General features: G+C 37.7%; 1 protein-coding gene across 6 annotated transcripts in view; it reads left to right on the top strand.

The window, feature by feature from the left end:
• The window catches only part of NAP1L4 (nucleosome assembly protein 1 like 4), a 30126-nt gene extending 15385 nt beyond the window's left edge, over positions 1–14741 (top strand). For 2 of the 6 annotated variants that reach the window (XM_052810675.1, XM_052810676.1), the window contains 6 exons: positions 1618–1763; positions 3963–3985; positions 4636–4755; positions 5047–5076; positions 6497–6553; positions 13461–14741. In XM_052810675.1, the coding sequence (XP_052666635.1) occupies positions 1618–1763; positions 3963–3985; positions 4636–4755; positions 5047–5076; positions 6497–6553; positions 13461–13499 (415 nt within the window). In that variant the 3' untranslated portion in view covers positions 13500–14741. Of the gene's footprint in view, positions 1–1617; positions 1764–3962; positions 3986–4635; positions 4756–5046; positions 5077–6475; positions 6554–7728; positions 7767–13460 lie in introns of all 6 variants that reach the window. The other 4 variants (XR_008238657.1, XM_052810678.1, XR_008238656.1 and 1 more) reach the window with 4 other exon arrangements.
• Positions 14742–16747: the final 2006 nt, after the last annotated feature.

Genomic DNA, 16747 nt, shown 5'->3' with positions numbered 1-16747 from the left:
ATCAGCAATTTTTATTCCAGCAGTACTTCTGAATCTGGCAGGAATTGTTCATATGTATGATCTGTTCTTTCAGCCAGTTTTGAGGCTGGAATATACCGGCCATGCAGTTTTGGTTCTGGCAGTTGTGGCTAATGCAGCAACTTTTTTTGGCAAAATGTCTTCAGAAACTGACTGTGGGATGGTGAATTCTCATCTCTGTTCTGGAAGTCTAGTGAGTTGGACACCACGTTAGAGTTTTTCTTTGGGTAAAAGAGCATTCTGTCTAACCTAACCCTTTCTCTTCCCATCAGTGATCTCTGCTCTATAACCATTGTTCAGTGCTACACCAGAGCAGAGCTGACACAACTGAAAAATGTTTTAATACCTTATTTTTCTTAGCTTCCTTGGTGTTTTTTCTGTTGTGGTCGTGTCCGCCCCGCCCTGTGCCGCTGCCCCCCCCCCCCCGCCTTCAAGGATATGTTTTGGGTTTTGGTGGGAGGTTTTTTGTGTGTGTGTTTTGGTTTTTGTTTTGTTTTAAACTAACACTTCAGAAATGCCAAATAGTTGTGTTCTTGAAAGCACCCTGATGATCTCAAAACCTTTTGGCTTTTAGTGCTATGTGTTGGCTTTTTAATGGAGTATTTACTTGCAGTGAGGTAAAAGGTCTACTTGCACGTTTAGTGAAAGTTGTGCCTAAGTAAAATGCTAGTCCATTTTGAAGAAAACTTTAGTTAATTACAGCAAAATGTTTTCCGTTTAAGTCTTATGGAGGAATCCCTTTCTAAAATTGCTGGTATGTCATAACTTTGATTTCAGTTCATGTTTCCTGAATGAGGTTATAGATAGTGGAATAAGTAGAGCAGGAAAATATTTGTGGCTTTTTGCACAGGTTATCTGTAAAACTGTTGACTTTGACCATTTATCTATAGGACAGGGTATTCTGAGGCACTTAAGGGTTACTGTGACACCATTATTTCCATTAGAAGAGAACTGTCTGTGTTAACCACTCATTCTTTGCCATCTGCAGTTTTGGATAAAACTGTAGGTGGATGGAGAGAGACTTTTAACTGAGATAAGTGTCAGTTTGCACAGTAGCAGAAAGGAACTAAAAAGTAAGCTCTTCCTAGCTTACTGTTCTTGACTGCCAAGTCAGTCTGAGCACTGCTCTTTGGAGAACTAAAATGTGCCTCTCCTTGGCCACTCTGTGCGTTTATTTTTAGGGTAAATGGACACTGCCTTGGCCTGTAGTGAGAGGACATAACATACTGTTTTCTACTGGCTCAACTGTTGAGATTTTTCTGGAATAGCTTAATCATGTCCTTAGTTACAAAACTCCAGTAGTTGGGGCAAAGAGGTATTAAAGTATAGGTGGGGTGGGGGCAGTGATTACTCTGCAAAGACAAACTATTTAGCTTTTTCATTTAGGGAAATATTTGATATGTCAACATACACAGTCTCTAGTGCTGCGATGCATCTACTTGACATCTTGTCAAATAGATTCAGTTGCTGGTGTGTGTAACACTAGCTTTATCTAGAGAATGATACACCATCTTTGCCTTGAAGTTTGTTGCTGTAATGCTCAGTTCCTTATTTTCATTGATGTTTTGTGTTAAAATGCTGTTTCCCACATGTCTCTAGGTGTACTATTGACTGGAAGAAAGGAAAAAATGTTACAGTTAAAACAATCAAGAAAAAACAGAAACACAAGGGTCGAGGCACAGTTCGGACAATTACTAAACAAGTACCTAATGATTCTTTTTTTAACTTCTTCAGCCCAATAAAGGGTAAGCTTGGAAATCGAGAATTTAGGATTCTTAAAATATGCAGTGTTTTATTTATTTGTGTTTGTATTTATACAGCTTAAACCTACAAACTATTTATGCTGCTGCATTGTATACTTTCTTGTTACTAGAAGAAGATAGCAAACTGCAGTCCATCCAAACAGATAATTTCGTTCTGATGTTACTCTGTAGAATTTGGCCATTAGGTGTGCTGTGTAAACAGGATTCATAGTACGGAAAGTGTCTCATGTAGAATCTCCTAAAGAAGTTGACTTGTTTTACCACAGGATGGCTCCATGCATCAATTTGAGGTTTTTAACATGCCAAAGAAATCTCTTCAAGTGTTGGCCAAGTGAAACCAATATGCTAGAACTTAAACCTTTGTTTTAAGTGACGGAACTTCCTGTGGTTTCTTCTGTGATTAATTAGTGATCCCTAATGCTCTATACATACCTTCCTAATTTTCCTAGTGTCTTGGTTTAACCCCATCTGGCAACTAAGCATCACACAGCCACTTGCTCGCTCCCCCCTGGTGGGATGGGCAAGAGACTCAGAAGAGTAAAAGTGAGAAAAGTTGGGTTGAGTGAGATAAAGACAGTTTAATAAATAAAGCAAAAGCTGCGCACGCAAGCAAAACAAAACAAGGAATTCATTCACCACTTCCCATCAGCAGGCAGGTGTTCAGCCATCCGCAGGAAAGCAGGGGTCCACACGTAAAGGTGACTTGGGAAGACAAACACCATAACTCTGAACATCCCTCCCTTCCTTCTTCTTCCTCCAGCTTTATATGCTGAGCATGACATCATATGGTCTGGGATATCCCTTGGGTCAGTTGAGGTCAGCTGTCCCAGCTGTGTCCCTTCCCAACTTCTTGTGCCCCTCCAGCCTTCTTGCTGGCTGGCATGAGAAGCTGAAAAATCCTTGACTTAGTGTAAACACTACTTAGCAACAACTAAAACCATCAGTGTGCTATCAACATTATTCTCATACTAAATCTAAAACATAACACTATACCAGCTACTATGAAGAAAATTAACTCTGTCCCAGCCAAAACCGGGACACCTAGTTATCTAATGTTAGATGCGTACTCACATATTTAAAACAATTTAGATGGATTCCAAAAACATTATTTCTTCTTGATACATCTCTTGTTGTACTCTTTTTCAAACATGGATGGAAGAAGCAGTTTACTTTGTGGACTTGAGATGTACTGAACAAAATGGACATTAGTTCTTGATTCAGTCGTGGGCTATTATGAACTACCTGTCCCTTCTAAATACCACTGCAAATCCCCATGTACATGGGGATAAGAAACAAGTGATAAGTATTTCCAAAGTTAAGAGGTTTTTTGGTACAGAAATGTCCTTTAACTTAAAAACTTTTGTGTGTGTGTGTTACAAGTAGTTGCTGCTTTCAGAAAGGAATGGAGATTTGTTTGCCTCATGATAGTTTTGTACTGTTTTTTTAAAATACTTAAAGGACATACTCTGGAGGTAACTGTATAAGAAAGATAAGACTGTGACATCTGCTGGCAGCTGATACTGCATTTTCAACTTGAGAACAGACTGAGCCAAACATCACTTTCACAGCAGGATCACAGTACCGTGGCACTTGAGTAGAGGAGGGAAATCTGGGTCGTTTGGGTTTTCTGTGGGTGGGGATTTTTTGGTTTGTTTGGTTTTTTTTAAACAAACCCCACCCTGTTCCTTACCGGTTACAGTATCGGGCCTCTTCTTGACAATACTTTGCAAATTCATGAGAAAATGTTAATCTGTTTGGTAGCATAGGTATGGGGAGAGGAGAGGGTTTGTAGTGCTCTAGCAAAATGAAGTTACTGTAATTACAGCATTAATACAGAAACAAAATGTGTTGCTCTTTGAGAGGAGAAGTGTGATCTGCATGCCTTCTGAACCCATCTTTGTAGAAAGAGTATTTCCTGTGCAAAAATCTTTGACGTCAAAATGGCAGCTTTGATGCTGTTATTGCAGTACATGAAATTCTTGCAAGTGCAATTTCTGTGGGTTTAATTTAGGATGAACCTGAATTGTCTTCAGAGTTTTAATAGTTAGCTTCTGAAGACTTTTATAACACCAGTGTTTTCTGGTATGAGAAGGTCTTTATGCTGTGTTTTGTCATCTTGAATATTGAGGTGTGCTAGAGTGTACAAACTTTTCTTAAATTTACTGTCTTTTCTTTTTGCAGTATCTGGTGATGGAGAGTCATTGGTAAGTTTACATTTCTGAAATTGACGATTGCGCTCTGCTTTATCTTTTTTGCTAAACATCTCTATAGTGAGTGACTATTTGGGTTCTTTTATTAAGTACTGTGTATTTTTATCGTTATTTTTGCTTTTGCCAAAGCTGAGCTTCGTCTTGATGAAATGAAAGATACTGTTGACTTCTCCAAGTAATCCATTGACATTTTGCTGTTGCATGTCTTGCTGATCCAATGCATCTATAATGATCACTGTTGGGAAGAGGTCATTATTTTCTCTAGCCACTCAGCACTACTGCATGGCTGGTATCTGATTTTTTTTAAAAATCAATCTGAAGCATTCTGAACAATTCTGTAACATCAGGTGTCAGAACCAGCAAAGTCTATGTGAGCCTTTTTAATAGAAGGTGTTTCAGCAGGCCAGTAGCCTGTATGTAGAAAGTAGGAAACTTTAAAAATAAATCTCAATTCTGCAAATCTGGATTTAGACTTGCAATATTCCTTTTATTGTTACAAAGTTAAGTATACTGAAAGTACATGACCTGAACGTTGATGTTGATGAGTGTGATGTTTCTCAAAACTATAACTTTGAAATACTTTTGTTTGCTCCTCATAGCATGTCACATTTTTAGTAGAAAAATCAAACTGTCTTGCTTTACAGGATGAAGATTCAGAGTTTACTTTAGCAGCAGATTTTGAAATCGGACACTTCTTCCGTGAAAGGATAGTCCCTCGTGCTGTGCTTTATTTCACTGGGGAAGCTATAGAGGATGATGATAACGTATGTATGCTATCAGCATTTTGTTTATTAGTCACCCTATAGATAGAAACATTCTCCTCCTTTTCTGATTAGACTAGTATGTAGTATTAATTAAATGAGAATAGCAAAAAACCTGAAGAGGTTCCTGTTACTTAGGAATATGAAAGAATCATTCAACTTGCTGTGAGTTGTTAATCTTTGCTTCTGGAAGGGGCTTAGTTTCAGTTACTGTGTTTGAATATGCTAGACCTATTGCATAAGATTTTGTGCAAATATTAGCAGAGCTAATAAAACCTTGGGTTTGTTTTTCAGTTTGAAGAAGGTGAAGAAGGTGAAGAGGAGGTGAGATGCATACTGTATCTTTTATAGATAACTAATTACCTACTGCGTTCCAGTTCCACAAATAGTCCTATATGGAGCAGAAAATAGTTGTTCATAAATGCTCTTGTGTATGATACTTCTTTCCAAAAGAGGTCAGCATTCCCGACTTAAAAAAAAAATCTATGACTGTTTTTCCTCTTCACAGAAGTACTTTCTGCAAGAACATTTATCCAGTTTTTTTCTAGTATTTTGAAAGCTGCTTTCTGACATGAGTCAGAAATTAAAATCAAGCTTTTTTTTTTGTTTTTTTTGAGTGCTGCATGATAAGAACCTTCAGTCTTATTTTTAAGTATCTGTTACTTAGGCAGTAGTGGAATTCAGCTGTTAGCTTTTAGTTGTCATGAGCTTGAGGCCTTGCTAAATGTAAAGTAAAAAAGGAAGAGCGTGCAACTGCTCAGGATAAAGGCTTAATTTAGGCTGGAATTTCTAGTATACCAAGAGCTCTGGTCCGTTTACAGTAGTGTTGTATGAATACAAACATACTGTGAAAGGCTTTGCACAAAACCACTAAATGATACCACACTTAAATGAAGTAATATCCTTTACAGGTAATTACATTCTTATTTTACTGCTTTTACTGTGGTGTTCCTGCTAATTGGTTAAAGGTACATACCTGACTGTCATCAAGTTCACTACAGTAGAGTACATCAGAAGTTATCAAGTTAACAAGTTTTCTAGGATTTTCTGTTTTGGTTTTTTGGGGTTTTTTTCCTTGTATGGGGAAAAGAAGTGGGGGAATGGTGACTTCAGAGTTTAGGTTTTATTAGTAAAAAATAGAAAGAAACATGTCTAGAGATGAATACCTTTAAATTATATATCAAGTCTAATGTGAGCTGATAGTCTTCAGCGATGCAGACTTCTGGGCTTAGGCTGTTGAGTGACTAGACATTTTCTTATTTTTCTTTAAGCTGGGTCTTGATAGAATTGTATGTGTATTTTTAATCTGTCTCCAGTGCCAGATGTTACTACTTGGATGTAGGTGGGTGTACAACAGAGTGCGAAAATACTGCAAAATCCCGTGCGGGAATACATAGCCTGTCCACAGTAATCCAAATAAACAGAGACTGTTTGGAAGGACATCAAAATGAAAAACAAAATTAGACATATATATTTACTCCCAGAACTGTAAAATTCCAAATAACATGTCGGGTATAAGTTAAAAAATGGCTGGGAGACTGCAGCAACTTACGTAGGAAGGTTGCCTTAAGCCTTGCTGAAATCTGTGTTTTAAATCTTTTAAAGATTTTGCTTTAAGATTTTGAAGATGCTGAATTCTTTTAAGTCAACCCAGATAGCTTGCTATTTTGTTTTTTCTCCATTACAAAAAGTTGCACTCTTAACCTATTTTAATTTCTGTTAGTTTATCTCTATTTTGTCATAGGAGTTGGAGGGGGAAGAGGAGGGAGAAGAAGAGGAAGATGCAGAGAGTGATCCTAAGGTAAGGATTTTTGTGTGCTTAGTCATAACACAGACTGTAATCATGAGCGATGTAACTAAGGTTATAATAGTTTTTGAAAAGATTAATAAATTATTAAAAAACAAAAACCACCCTAGCTTCTGACTGCAATGTTTTCATCTTCTTCAGCACTCAAATTGCTCTTAAAAAAAAGGTTAATGTTTCCATAAATTGAGAAAATATAGGTTTTGTCTTCCAACCTGCGCCAAGAAAAAAGTAATGTCGGAACTGTGTGCCTTTACTTCTTAATGGTATCTCGGTCTAATAATGATATGTATTTTTCCTTTAGAAAGGTCATATTCAAATATTCTGTGGCTGGACTTCAACTTAGAACTAGTCTGACAAATCTCAACTAGCTTGTTTTGTTTATTTTCTTTTTCTTAGAATTGTTCTTTTTGGTTGTCCTGATGGCTGCAGGTTAGACTCTGCATGTGTGTACTCAGCTAGAAATGAAAAAAAGTTCCCAACTTTGAATTTTAAACTTTAGGAGACCTGGTTTAAAATTCAGCCTTAAGGGTTAGTGCTCCTTCTGATAGGTATCTTTGAATCCTTCAGTCGTGGTAAAGTTAATGCTTACATTTAGTGGAGCTGGGACAGTGATGACAGACTTGCGTTCATTTAGTTCTTAAAACATCAGCTTTTAATTTTTTATAAAGGCAGAGATGAAAAAGCGGAAGGCATGCAAAACTACTTGATCTTTGGATGAAAGTCTTAACAGCAGCTTAACATGTCACTCTTCTGACACAGTTTTATGTACATCATCATAGCACTAGTAAATGCTTTTTGTCACCGTATCAAGAATTGAGCTTGTTTTTCTTTAATGAGAAGTACTGTATACTAAAGAAAGTCTGTCTTGTGGAAAGACTGATCAAACAGAATTAGAGTGGCAGAAATGAATATTGTGACTACTCTGCAGGATCAAAATGCAGTGGTATACCTGTAATGGGAAAAAGTTGGACAGCTGAGAAACAAAATGTTAGTTCAGAGTCAAAGTGTATTTGTGCTAAGTATCAAATATCCTTTTAAAGGATTTGGTATTCTGTAGAAAAAAAGCTTGAAGTGTCTTGGGAAGGTTATGGTTGTTGCCTCCTGTATTATTTTGTACATTTCACCTTTATGTTCATGCTGACAGTTCCTTTCAATTTTTTCCCATTTAGGTGTAATTTAAGTCTGTTTATCATTCATACATTTCTAGGTAAGGTGGAATTCCATTCATACCTAACTTCCAAGAGTCCCATTTGTAGCCATGCAATGTGGTTTGTTTTCTAGGATTTTCTGTTTTGGTTTTTTGGGTTTTTTTCCTTGTATGGGGAAAAGAAGTGGGAGAATGGTGACTTCAGAGTTTAGGTTTTATTAGTAAAAAATAGAAAGAAACATGTCTAGAGATGAATACCTTTAAATTATATAATTAGATTTTTCAGAATGACCTCTCTGCCTTCCTGGCACAACTTCTGCTTTGCCCTTGTAGCAGTCAAACTGTATTTTATATACACATGATAAAAGATACTGAGACTTGCCAGACTTTATTTTTGTCTTGTTTCTGATTTGATGTTGTGTCTCTACTGTTTCTAGTGTACTTGCAAATTATTTCTTAAATATCTCTTCTGCTCTTCTTGTGAACTCTTGTAAGTCATGAGCTTGCTTAGTATGTCTTTTCCAACATTATTCTTATTTATGCTGCCTGACAAAGGCAGTCAGTCACTCTTAGAGGCCTTTTCTTGAGCTCTCATGATTCTGAACTGGTATTGCTCTCCTGCTTGTCTGTCTCTATCTAAAAGAACAAAAAAAAGTTCCTTCTATTGTGTACTGTCATCTTTCACCTTTCATCCCATGCCTCATAGAGAACAATGCCTGCAACAGGCTCTATATTCCCCCCCCCCGCCCCGTATTTTAGGCTTGTATCTTTTTTTATCTTTGCTTACTTAGGAGGAGCTGTAATCTTTCCAACTCATTCCCTCTCTGCATAGATAATGCTCTTCTTTGCCTTTGTTAAACTCAAAACTGAGCTGTGGTGGTGGTGTTTTGTTTTGTTTGGGTTTTTTTGGTGTGTGTGGGGGGGGGGGTGGGGTTTTTTTTTGTTGGGGTCTTTCTTTTTTTTATTTCCAATCTGATATCCTTTGGGAAGCCAGCCACCCTGCCCCAACATACTTGCACTGTTTATTCACGTGCAGTAGTAGAACATCCATTTGTCACAACAGTTTACATGTTGTCCTGCTGCAATCTGCTACACAGCTGTCTTACAATTAAAAGTTGTCAGCCACTGGCTTCAGTTTTTCAAGTCAACTTGGAATTTTGTTTGTTATCTTTTAAGACTATACCCCTAATCCTGTTCTCCATTCCTTCTGTTCATCCCGTTTTCTGGTCCTGTTTCTCCCTGTCCCCTGCCCCTCTTTGCCTTTCAGTCCTGTTCCCCCCCCCTTTTCCTTATATCTAGAATAGTTTTCCTTTTCATGTACACAAAATATTTGTTCTTTGGTCTGTTTTCCTTTCAAATTCAATTTCTCCTGTTCAGTCATTTCCGTATTACCTCCATCTGCTACATAAATGTCAACACTTTCTGCTTTAACTTTCCCTCCTTCCTTCCTCTCACTCCTGTCAGTTTAAAGTACATTTGAGTTGTTCAGTTAGAACCAGATCATTATCATCTCTTACACAAAGAACTTAGGCTATTATATATAAGTTGTGACTTTGGAAGACTGAGCAGTCAGATGATTGAAAGTAGCTTCAGAACATGCTACAAAACCAGATAATGTAGCTTGTTTTGTCTACTGTATTTCTCTATGCCTTTATTTCACATTACTGACACTATGCTTGAATTGAGAAGTAGCTGACAAGGTAATATAGAATGCTGTTTTGAAATATGAACTAAAAAGCTGCTGTGGGGAGAGACTGCATGTGCTTCAAGGTGCTTAGTCTATCTTTTAAGTAACAGTGGCAGAAGGGCCTGTTAGCAAATTCATTTTTAGCACCTTTGAAGCGTTATGTCCCAGTTGTGGAGGAGGCAGTTCAGACCGCTTGCTTACTTGGCTCCAATTAGCTCTGAGTTTACTTCCTGTGTATATATTTGATATCCTTGCTTTTTCTCATTCAATAACATAGATTAGAAAATGAATAAAGATAAGGTTTAGCTTTAGGACCCCTAACTGGACTATTTCATGGTAAGACATTTGAAATACTGAAAGGCTTTCTTCCTTCTCTGCTGGAAAGGACATCAGCTTTAGTGCCTACTGCCTGCATTGATCCCACTGTTGGCAGCAAAGTCTGTTTGTGTGTCAGACAAGACCTTGATGGGCTGCCAGTGACTGCATGGCTGCTTTCGCAGATGGGAAGCTTTCCAAAAAGTCATTTGTAGAAGTAAGGAGGTAAAGGCTCAATTGCTCTTTGAATCACCTAGTAATGTATCCTGCCTAATCTGTTTAAACATTGAAGATTAATAGAAATTTAGTGTCTCTTTCAGCAGTAACTTTATGTGAAAAAACTCTGGTTTGAAAGGATTAAATTGCTAAGATAAATGGTATGGATACTTTGGGTTTATGCTCCCATCCTCGAGGACACAAGGTTAATTGTATGGGTAGATGCAGCGGGCTGTGTGTATGAAAGTCATGAAAGCAATATTACTTCAGACCTGCTTTTCTTCTCCATTTTAGCCCTATGATCCTGCAAATTTTAGGTGGAATTCCCTCTTCAAAATTGATGCATGTCCTCTGTGTCCATGAGCAGCTGATGCAATTTAGCTGATGTAATTGCTGATGTCTGAGCAAGTGGTCTGTACATAAGCTAATTAGCTCAAGTTTCTTGCATTGTTTTCCTGGGTAATCAAATGCCAGAAGAAAAATGTTCATGTCCATTGTAGCAAGAGTATATATATATTTTTTTTATTTTATTCTGAGCAAGTGATCCAATAAAAGCAAAAAAGCTTTACATTGATGCTTGTTAGCAAAAGAGAAAAAATAGGTGGGAGTCTCACTTATTTAGCTGGTATATCTCCATTGGAACAGTGTCTCAAACTGGAATCAAAGGCCTAGAGTAGTTTAAACTCCTTGCACAGAATAAGTAAATATTATGAAATACTTTAAACATGTAAAAATAAAAAATCCTACCACTTTTCATATGAATTTAAGTCATTGCTTGTGACTACTGTAGAGAATCTCTTTATGACAAGAAGAATTCTTACTCGTCTCTGTAGCACTGGTACTGAACTTCAGTATGTGTGTTTGCTGCTAAATTTATTTTAAAATAAGATGCAATTCCTCCTTACCTTTGCCAGTTAGAGTCTCTCTGTATGATGTTTATTGCCTGGCCAATGTACTTCACTGCCTTTCTAAGATATCTTGGGAAGTTAATTTAGGGAAATACAGCGTGAATGGAAATCTTGCTAGAATGAGGAGATAAAAAAAATAGCGTAGGGTCTGTCTAAGGCCAAAGGGTTGGTAGTGGTTGGCTGACCAAATGTCACCAACAGTCTGGGCACTGTGGGAAGAGCAGGCTCAAGCTTAATAGCCTTGCCTGAGGGAGTATGGATATAGTATCTTGATTACAAGCGCAGCTTGGGGTCTTTCAACATCCGTGTACCTGATGGGGCAGCTGTAACTTGAAGAAAATTGTATTTGTCTATCTGGACTGTTGTCATCTCAGGACTAGACTGTGAGATGCTTTATGAGGCTGATGGGTAGCTGAAAGCAATAAGGAGCTCACATGCTGGCTTCCTCAGCAAGAGCAGTGCTGTGCTATTGAAATGGTGGAAGAAAATGGATTATGTTGGAATCTGGATCTGAGATACTGCCTCGTTACTTACGGCCTGCTTAAACATGTTATATATATATGGTCAAGATAGATATGCCTCACCTGTAAGCTAAAAATAGCATAAACTAGCAGTATTCCTCTCAGAATTCTCCCAACAACTGACTCCTATCCAAAAACCCATTAAACTGTTTTTTTGGTTTTTTGGTTTTTTTGTCTGAGAGCAGTAATCAACACTGGAAAGTCCTTAAGAAGGAACTTCATAATTTCTATGACTCAGTTTTTACAGGATAAAGATTTATATGCAATAATATGATTTAAATGTTTACAGAAATAAAGACAAGTATAAAGAAAAGATAATGAAGCTTATTAGAAAATACAATAAGGGTTTTGGTCGATCATTAAAATTTGGCTGAAATGGTTGCAGTGGTCAACCTAAGTGTGTCTGATACAACAGGTGAATAGGAAGGAAGGAGGGAGATGGAAAGATTTTTAAGTACTTTCTGCATAACGGGTTTGTTATTTGATTATGGCTCTTATCCAGAATGCATGGGGGAGGGGAAGTGATGCTGTGTGCTACTCTGTGGCCATGTTCAAATACAAAGCAGTTATAAGAAAAGTAAGATACTTTTGGAAAGCTTTTTGATAAAAATGTTGCCAGTTTTTGCCTGTCTTTAAATGAAAAGGAATAGCATGCAATGTATTGCCAGTGGCAGTGGGATTATGGTTTTTTTGAGAGAGAGAATGCTAATTTTGTGTTCCGTGTAAACATATCCCTCTTTTCAAGAAGGAATTCATGCTGTATTTAGACCCAGATCAGTGAAAACAAATTCACATCAGTGTTATTTGGAACCCCAGGCAGATGAGAGGGTACAAAGTTGAAGTTAGCCAGATGTGCTGGGGGAAGAAAACCACAAGGAAGAAGTCTGAACAGTCTTTGGCATATCTGTGCAGAAGAAACAGCATTTGGCTTTAATCCAGACTTCCAGTGGGAATGATAGTGACTGCTATAACCCTAAAGCAGTTTAGGTGAGGAAGAGAAAAATAGTCTGGGTTTAGTGCAGATGATCAGGGGCAAAACTTATGGTAAGGAGTCTTAGTTGTACCTGTTCTTCCTCACTACAGGCAAAATGCTTAAGTTGTCTTAGCTCTTGGTTACTTGATGTATAATGAACTCTTGTATGTTTACTTCTTTTACAACATATAAAGCTCTTCTTTAGGATAGTTACTAAGAAACATTTTGTTCTGCGGTCAGTGACATTCAAGGTGTCATGTTTTATACCTGTATTTTTCTTTACTAGAATTCAGTAGGTTTATGTGACTGCCATTTGTTTATAATAAACTATGTTAAGAATGTTAAAGGGAGAAGCAAACAGGAAATACACTGAATAAATTCTCCTGCTTTCTAGGAATCCTGTTTTACAACAAAAAAGCAAGAGGTGCAGTGTAAAACCTGAAGTTCTTAGCTGTTTGAGTACTTGTTCTCCTTCACAAATACACTTCCTTTTGCCACAGGGGAAGTTGTTTTACTACATAATGGAGGTGTTTCTACTTCTACATATTCAGATTAACGTGGACTTCTTGCCCAGTGTTAAACTGTTGAATAGTTACCTGCTGGTGATGCAGAACCTAGAAGAAATCAACACATTAATTACATTTTTATCACCTTAGCAGAAAGGGCAAGGCTTCTAAGGAAAAAACTCAAACGTGCTGCAGAATAAGCAGCCTACTTTCCCTGCCTTCCTCCCTCCTCAGAGTTAGTGAGGAGGTGGCAGTTTATTAAACTGTCTAATAAGAACTGAAAGTCAAATTGTGCCTCTGGTTGGAGGGAGTAGAAGGTGGTTTGCTTTCTTGTTTGTTTGAACCTTGGCCTATTGGATGGCGTGTAAAGAACACAAATGCAGATTAAAAATATTATGGGGTACCAAGCAGTTGGGGGCAGGGGGAAACCCAATAAATATGGTGACTGCTGTTCAGACCTTTATCATCTAGCTTGAGTTTACATGTAGCTTTTCTGTACATGCTAATGATATCTCTAGCTAATTCAAAACTGCATAGCCAATTTCTTTTATTTCTTGAAGTATTTTCTTGTGTGCTATTTTGATTTTTAACCTTTTTCTTTTTTTTTTTCTTTTTCCCTTTTGTACAGAAAGATTCCAGCCAACCTGCTGAATGCAAACAACAGTAATAAGGAAATACCACTTGGAAGTGATATTTGAACAACTTGTAACAAATATTTGGATACCTGGCCTGCAGTTCAGGATATTCCATCGCTGCGGCACAATCTTATTAACAATGCTTAAAATTAATTTGTTTTAAAATGCATGATTTTCACTAACTTTTCTTTATTGCTTAACATGTACAGTGGCAACTTCAATGCATTTGGGAAATAGGAGGTTTAAATAAAGCACACTCTACAGCCGTTGGTACACTGTAGCTAAGTATGTCACTAGGCCTTTAGAGCCTTTTGCCCTATGCATAGGGGAATAGTCCAGACTACCACGTGAGGATTATCCATTTTCTTGTTAAACATTGAAAATTGTGGAATAGCAGTGTGCTGAGAAGCTAAAGTAAATGGATTACATGTATGGTAGCTGAAACAGATAGAGCAATATGACTTTTTTGCTAGTTCCCTCCCCCCTTTTTTAATGTTTCTTGCAACCTACAAATTGAACTAGTGCTTGAGCAGCTTTAAATGTCATATTTATTATCTCAGTAAAACCAATTGAATTGAAGTAATTTTACTTCATTGAAGGGGGTGTCATATTTGAGACTTAGTTGTTCATCTTGCTATTTATTTATTCATATGTTTGTAAGTACTTTGACAGAATTAGTGCTTTTTAATAGTTTTTAATATACTTGAAAATCTTCCTCTTTTGCATACAATATGGGTACTTGTAAAACAAATAATTTGAATTGATCTCAGTGTAGTAGTCTAGACAGAAGAAATGAACTTGCATCAAAATGACAACTCTTCTGGATGAAGATCAAAATGCAAAGGCCAAACTGTTGCTGTTGATGGAAGTGGGTTGCAGCCAAAGAACCAGAAAATTTCCAGTAGTCTTATTGCTTAGTGTCCAGCATGGAGGACCTTTCACTATGAACACGGAAATTTATCAAAATTCAGTTCAATAAATCTGAAGTTTTGGTGTCTTACTTGCAACACTGAAATTATTCCATTCCACAATTTGTTTTATTTAAAGCTCTGAAGTCTTCAAAACTACCTTTTGTTGTTGTGTGGCACTTCAGGTACACGTTTCTAGTTTCAGATCCATTGCCAACTTCTGGCAGCAGTTGAATAGCAGCTGTATCAACACTGTGACCAGGCATGTAGAGTGCTCCAGCCTTACCTTACACATTTGTAACTTAATACGGTGTTTTCAATTTGTACAGAATAGATAGAATATTCTATTAAAGTTGTGAAACATGATCGTTGGTGCCTGTCTGGTCCATAATGCTTCCTAGGTTAAATGAATATCCCTTTGACTTTCGATAGTGAATCGTGAAGTGTTTAACAAGGGCCATGCCAGATGTTTGGCCTTGTCTGAAGGTCCTGCTAGTTTCCTTGGTTATCAAAAGCCAAAGAAAAGGAGAGGAGCCCTTGTAAATGTTGCATTATGGAGTTCTTTGATGTAAATCAGAAGAAGCTTGGTTGATTTGGAAGTAGAGAGTCTGGAATGTTTTGTAGGATTTGAGGGTTTTGGGAGGTAACATCATTATTAAAGATTCCATGTGATCTATGCAATTCAGTCATGGACTAAATGAGGGGCTGGGGGACATGAACTGGTGTATGACATGTTAAGATATCCCTGCATCAATACCTTGCAGTCAGAAAACGTAGCACTAATGCTTGGGTGACATTATAGTGTTAAGACAGGAATAGGGATAGGTTTTGGACTTTTATTTTTAAAAAAAACCAAACAGCTCAGGTTTTGTAACGAGTCATTAATATAGTGTACTACAGCAGGCACAGAGAACAGTGTGAAGGCATGTCTGACAAGGGGAGGAATAATGAATGGAGTTTGCACAGGTGCAGACTGGCTAATAACAGTGCCAGTGATGCTAGGCACATCAAATAGAGATATTTGACCAGCTTTTTTAAATTTTTATATCAGAAGAACTTGAATGATAGTTCCCCTATCCTAAAGAAGTACTTTCCACTACATGGTTAAACAGGAGTACTGCTACCTGGAGATAAACATCTGCAAATTAGCACACTGAAGTAATTTATGTGCATGAATCCCAGAAGGCTTAACTTTAATTTTGAGAAAACGGGAAATTCCAGAACATGTAGAGCAAATGTGCCAGCATTCAGGGAGGGCAAATGAGATGGGTGGCTAATGAAGCTGCCTAGCAAGACGTTCATCCTGGGGAAAGTGATGGGAAAGCTGAGCTGGGATTTGTTAAAGCAGAGTTAATGCCAGTTGACAGAGCCTAACAGAAAACAGGTCTTGTCAAAACCCAGCTGTGCTGTTGCCATTACAGATTTAGCTGATAATGGCAAAGATGAGCATTTCATAGCCTTCTCTGTTTTCAGATGGTTATTTATAAACTTGTCTACAGGAAAAGTAACAGGTACTTAACAGCTCAGCTCATTCCTTTAGCACAAGGGTATGAAGAACTGATGTTGTCAGAATGACACGGCCAGACAAATCCAGGCTGGGTGCTCAATATAGGGAGTGTGGGTGTGCAAAAAGGAGATAAGAGTGATTAACTGTGGAGAAGAAAAAAAAAAATCGGTATCGGTGTTTTCTGAAGACTGTGCCTTAAGACAAAAAAATGGGAGGCCCTATGCAAAACTAAGATGAGAAGTTTTTAAAATGGTGAGGTGATACCAAAAAAGTGAGTCTACATGCATACATGCCTGATTACCATCAGAGCAACCTGATAAAAGAAACTGAAGTTTAGTCTGTGAGAACACACTCTTTTGATGCAGTCTTCATGTTGGTAGCTTCTCATTTGAGGAAAAAAAAAAAAAAAGCTCCATGGTCTGAAAGTTGAAGCAGCTAGAAGTGCTCCAAGGGAGATTAATTTGGCGTGTCACCTACTTGGGCTGTAGCGTGATTAATAGCTTCTCAGCGCCTTGGTTGTCTAGGAAGAAAGCCTTGGAGGTACTACCCCGCTGCCCTATCTGATAGAGAAACAAATGGCAAATACTCTGCTTCCAGCTGAAAATCAGGGACGGGCTGTGGTTTTTAAGGAGTCTTTTGCACAGCATTAGGGTACCTTCCTGGGAGCTTGGTATTTGGGATAACAGAGCTTTCGGTCCAATTTCAGTATGTTCAGTTATCTGGGGTTTGCTATCTGGTTAGGATTTGTGGTAGCTGGAAAAATTAAAATGGTCTCTGTGTGTTTCCACTCTCCTTATTAAACAGGCTTTTCCTGTTTTAAAATAAAGGAGACTTGTAATAAATTCATCCTGAGTTAAATGCTGCC

Source organism: Harpia harpyja, chromosome 16, assembly GCF_026419915.1.
Source record: "Harpia harpyja isolate bHarHar1 chromosome 16, bHarHar1 primary haplotype, whole genome shotgun sequence".
In the NCBI taxonomy this organism is placed as follows: Eukaryota; Metazoa; Chordata; class Aves; order Accipitriformes; family Accipitridae; genus Harpia; species Harpia harpyja.
Note: the sequence above shows the minus strand (reverse complement) of the source record. Positions and strands in the feature narration are given on the sequence as shown.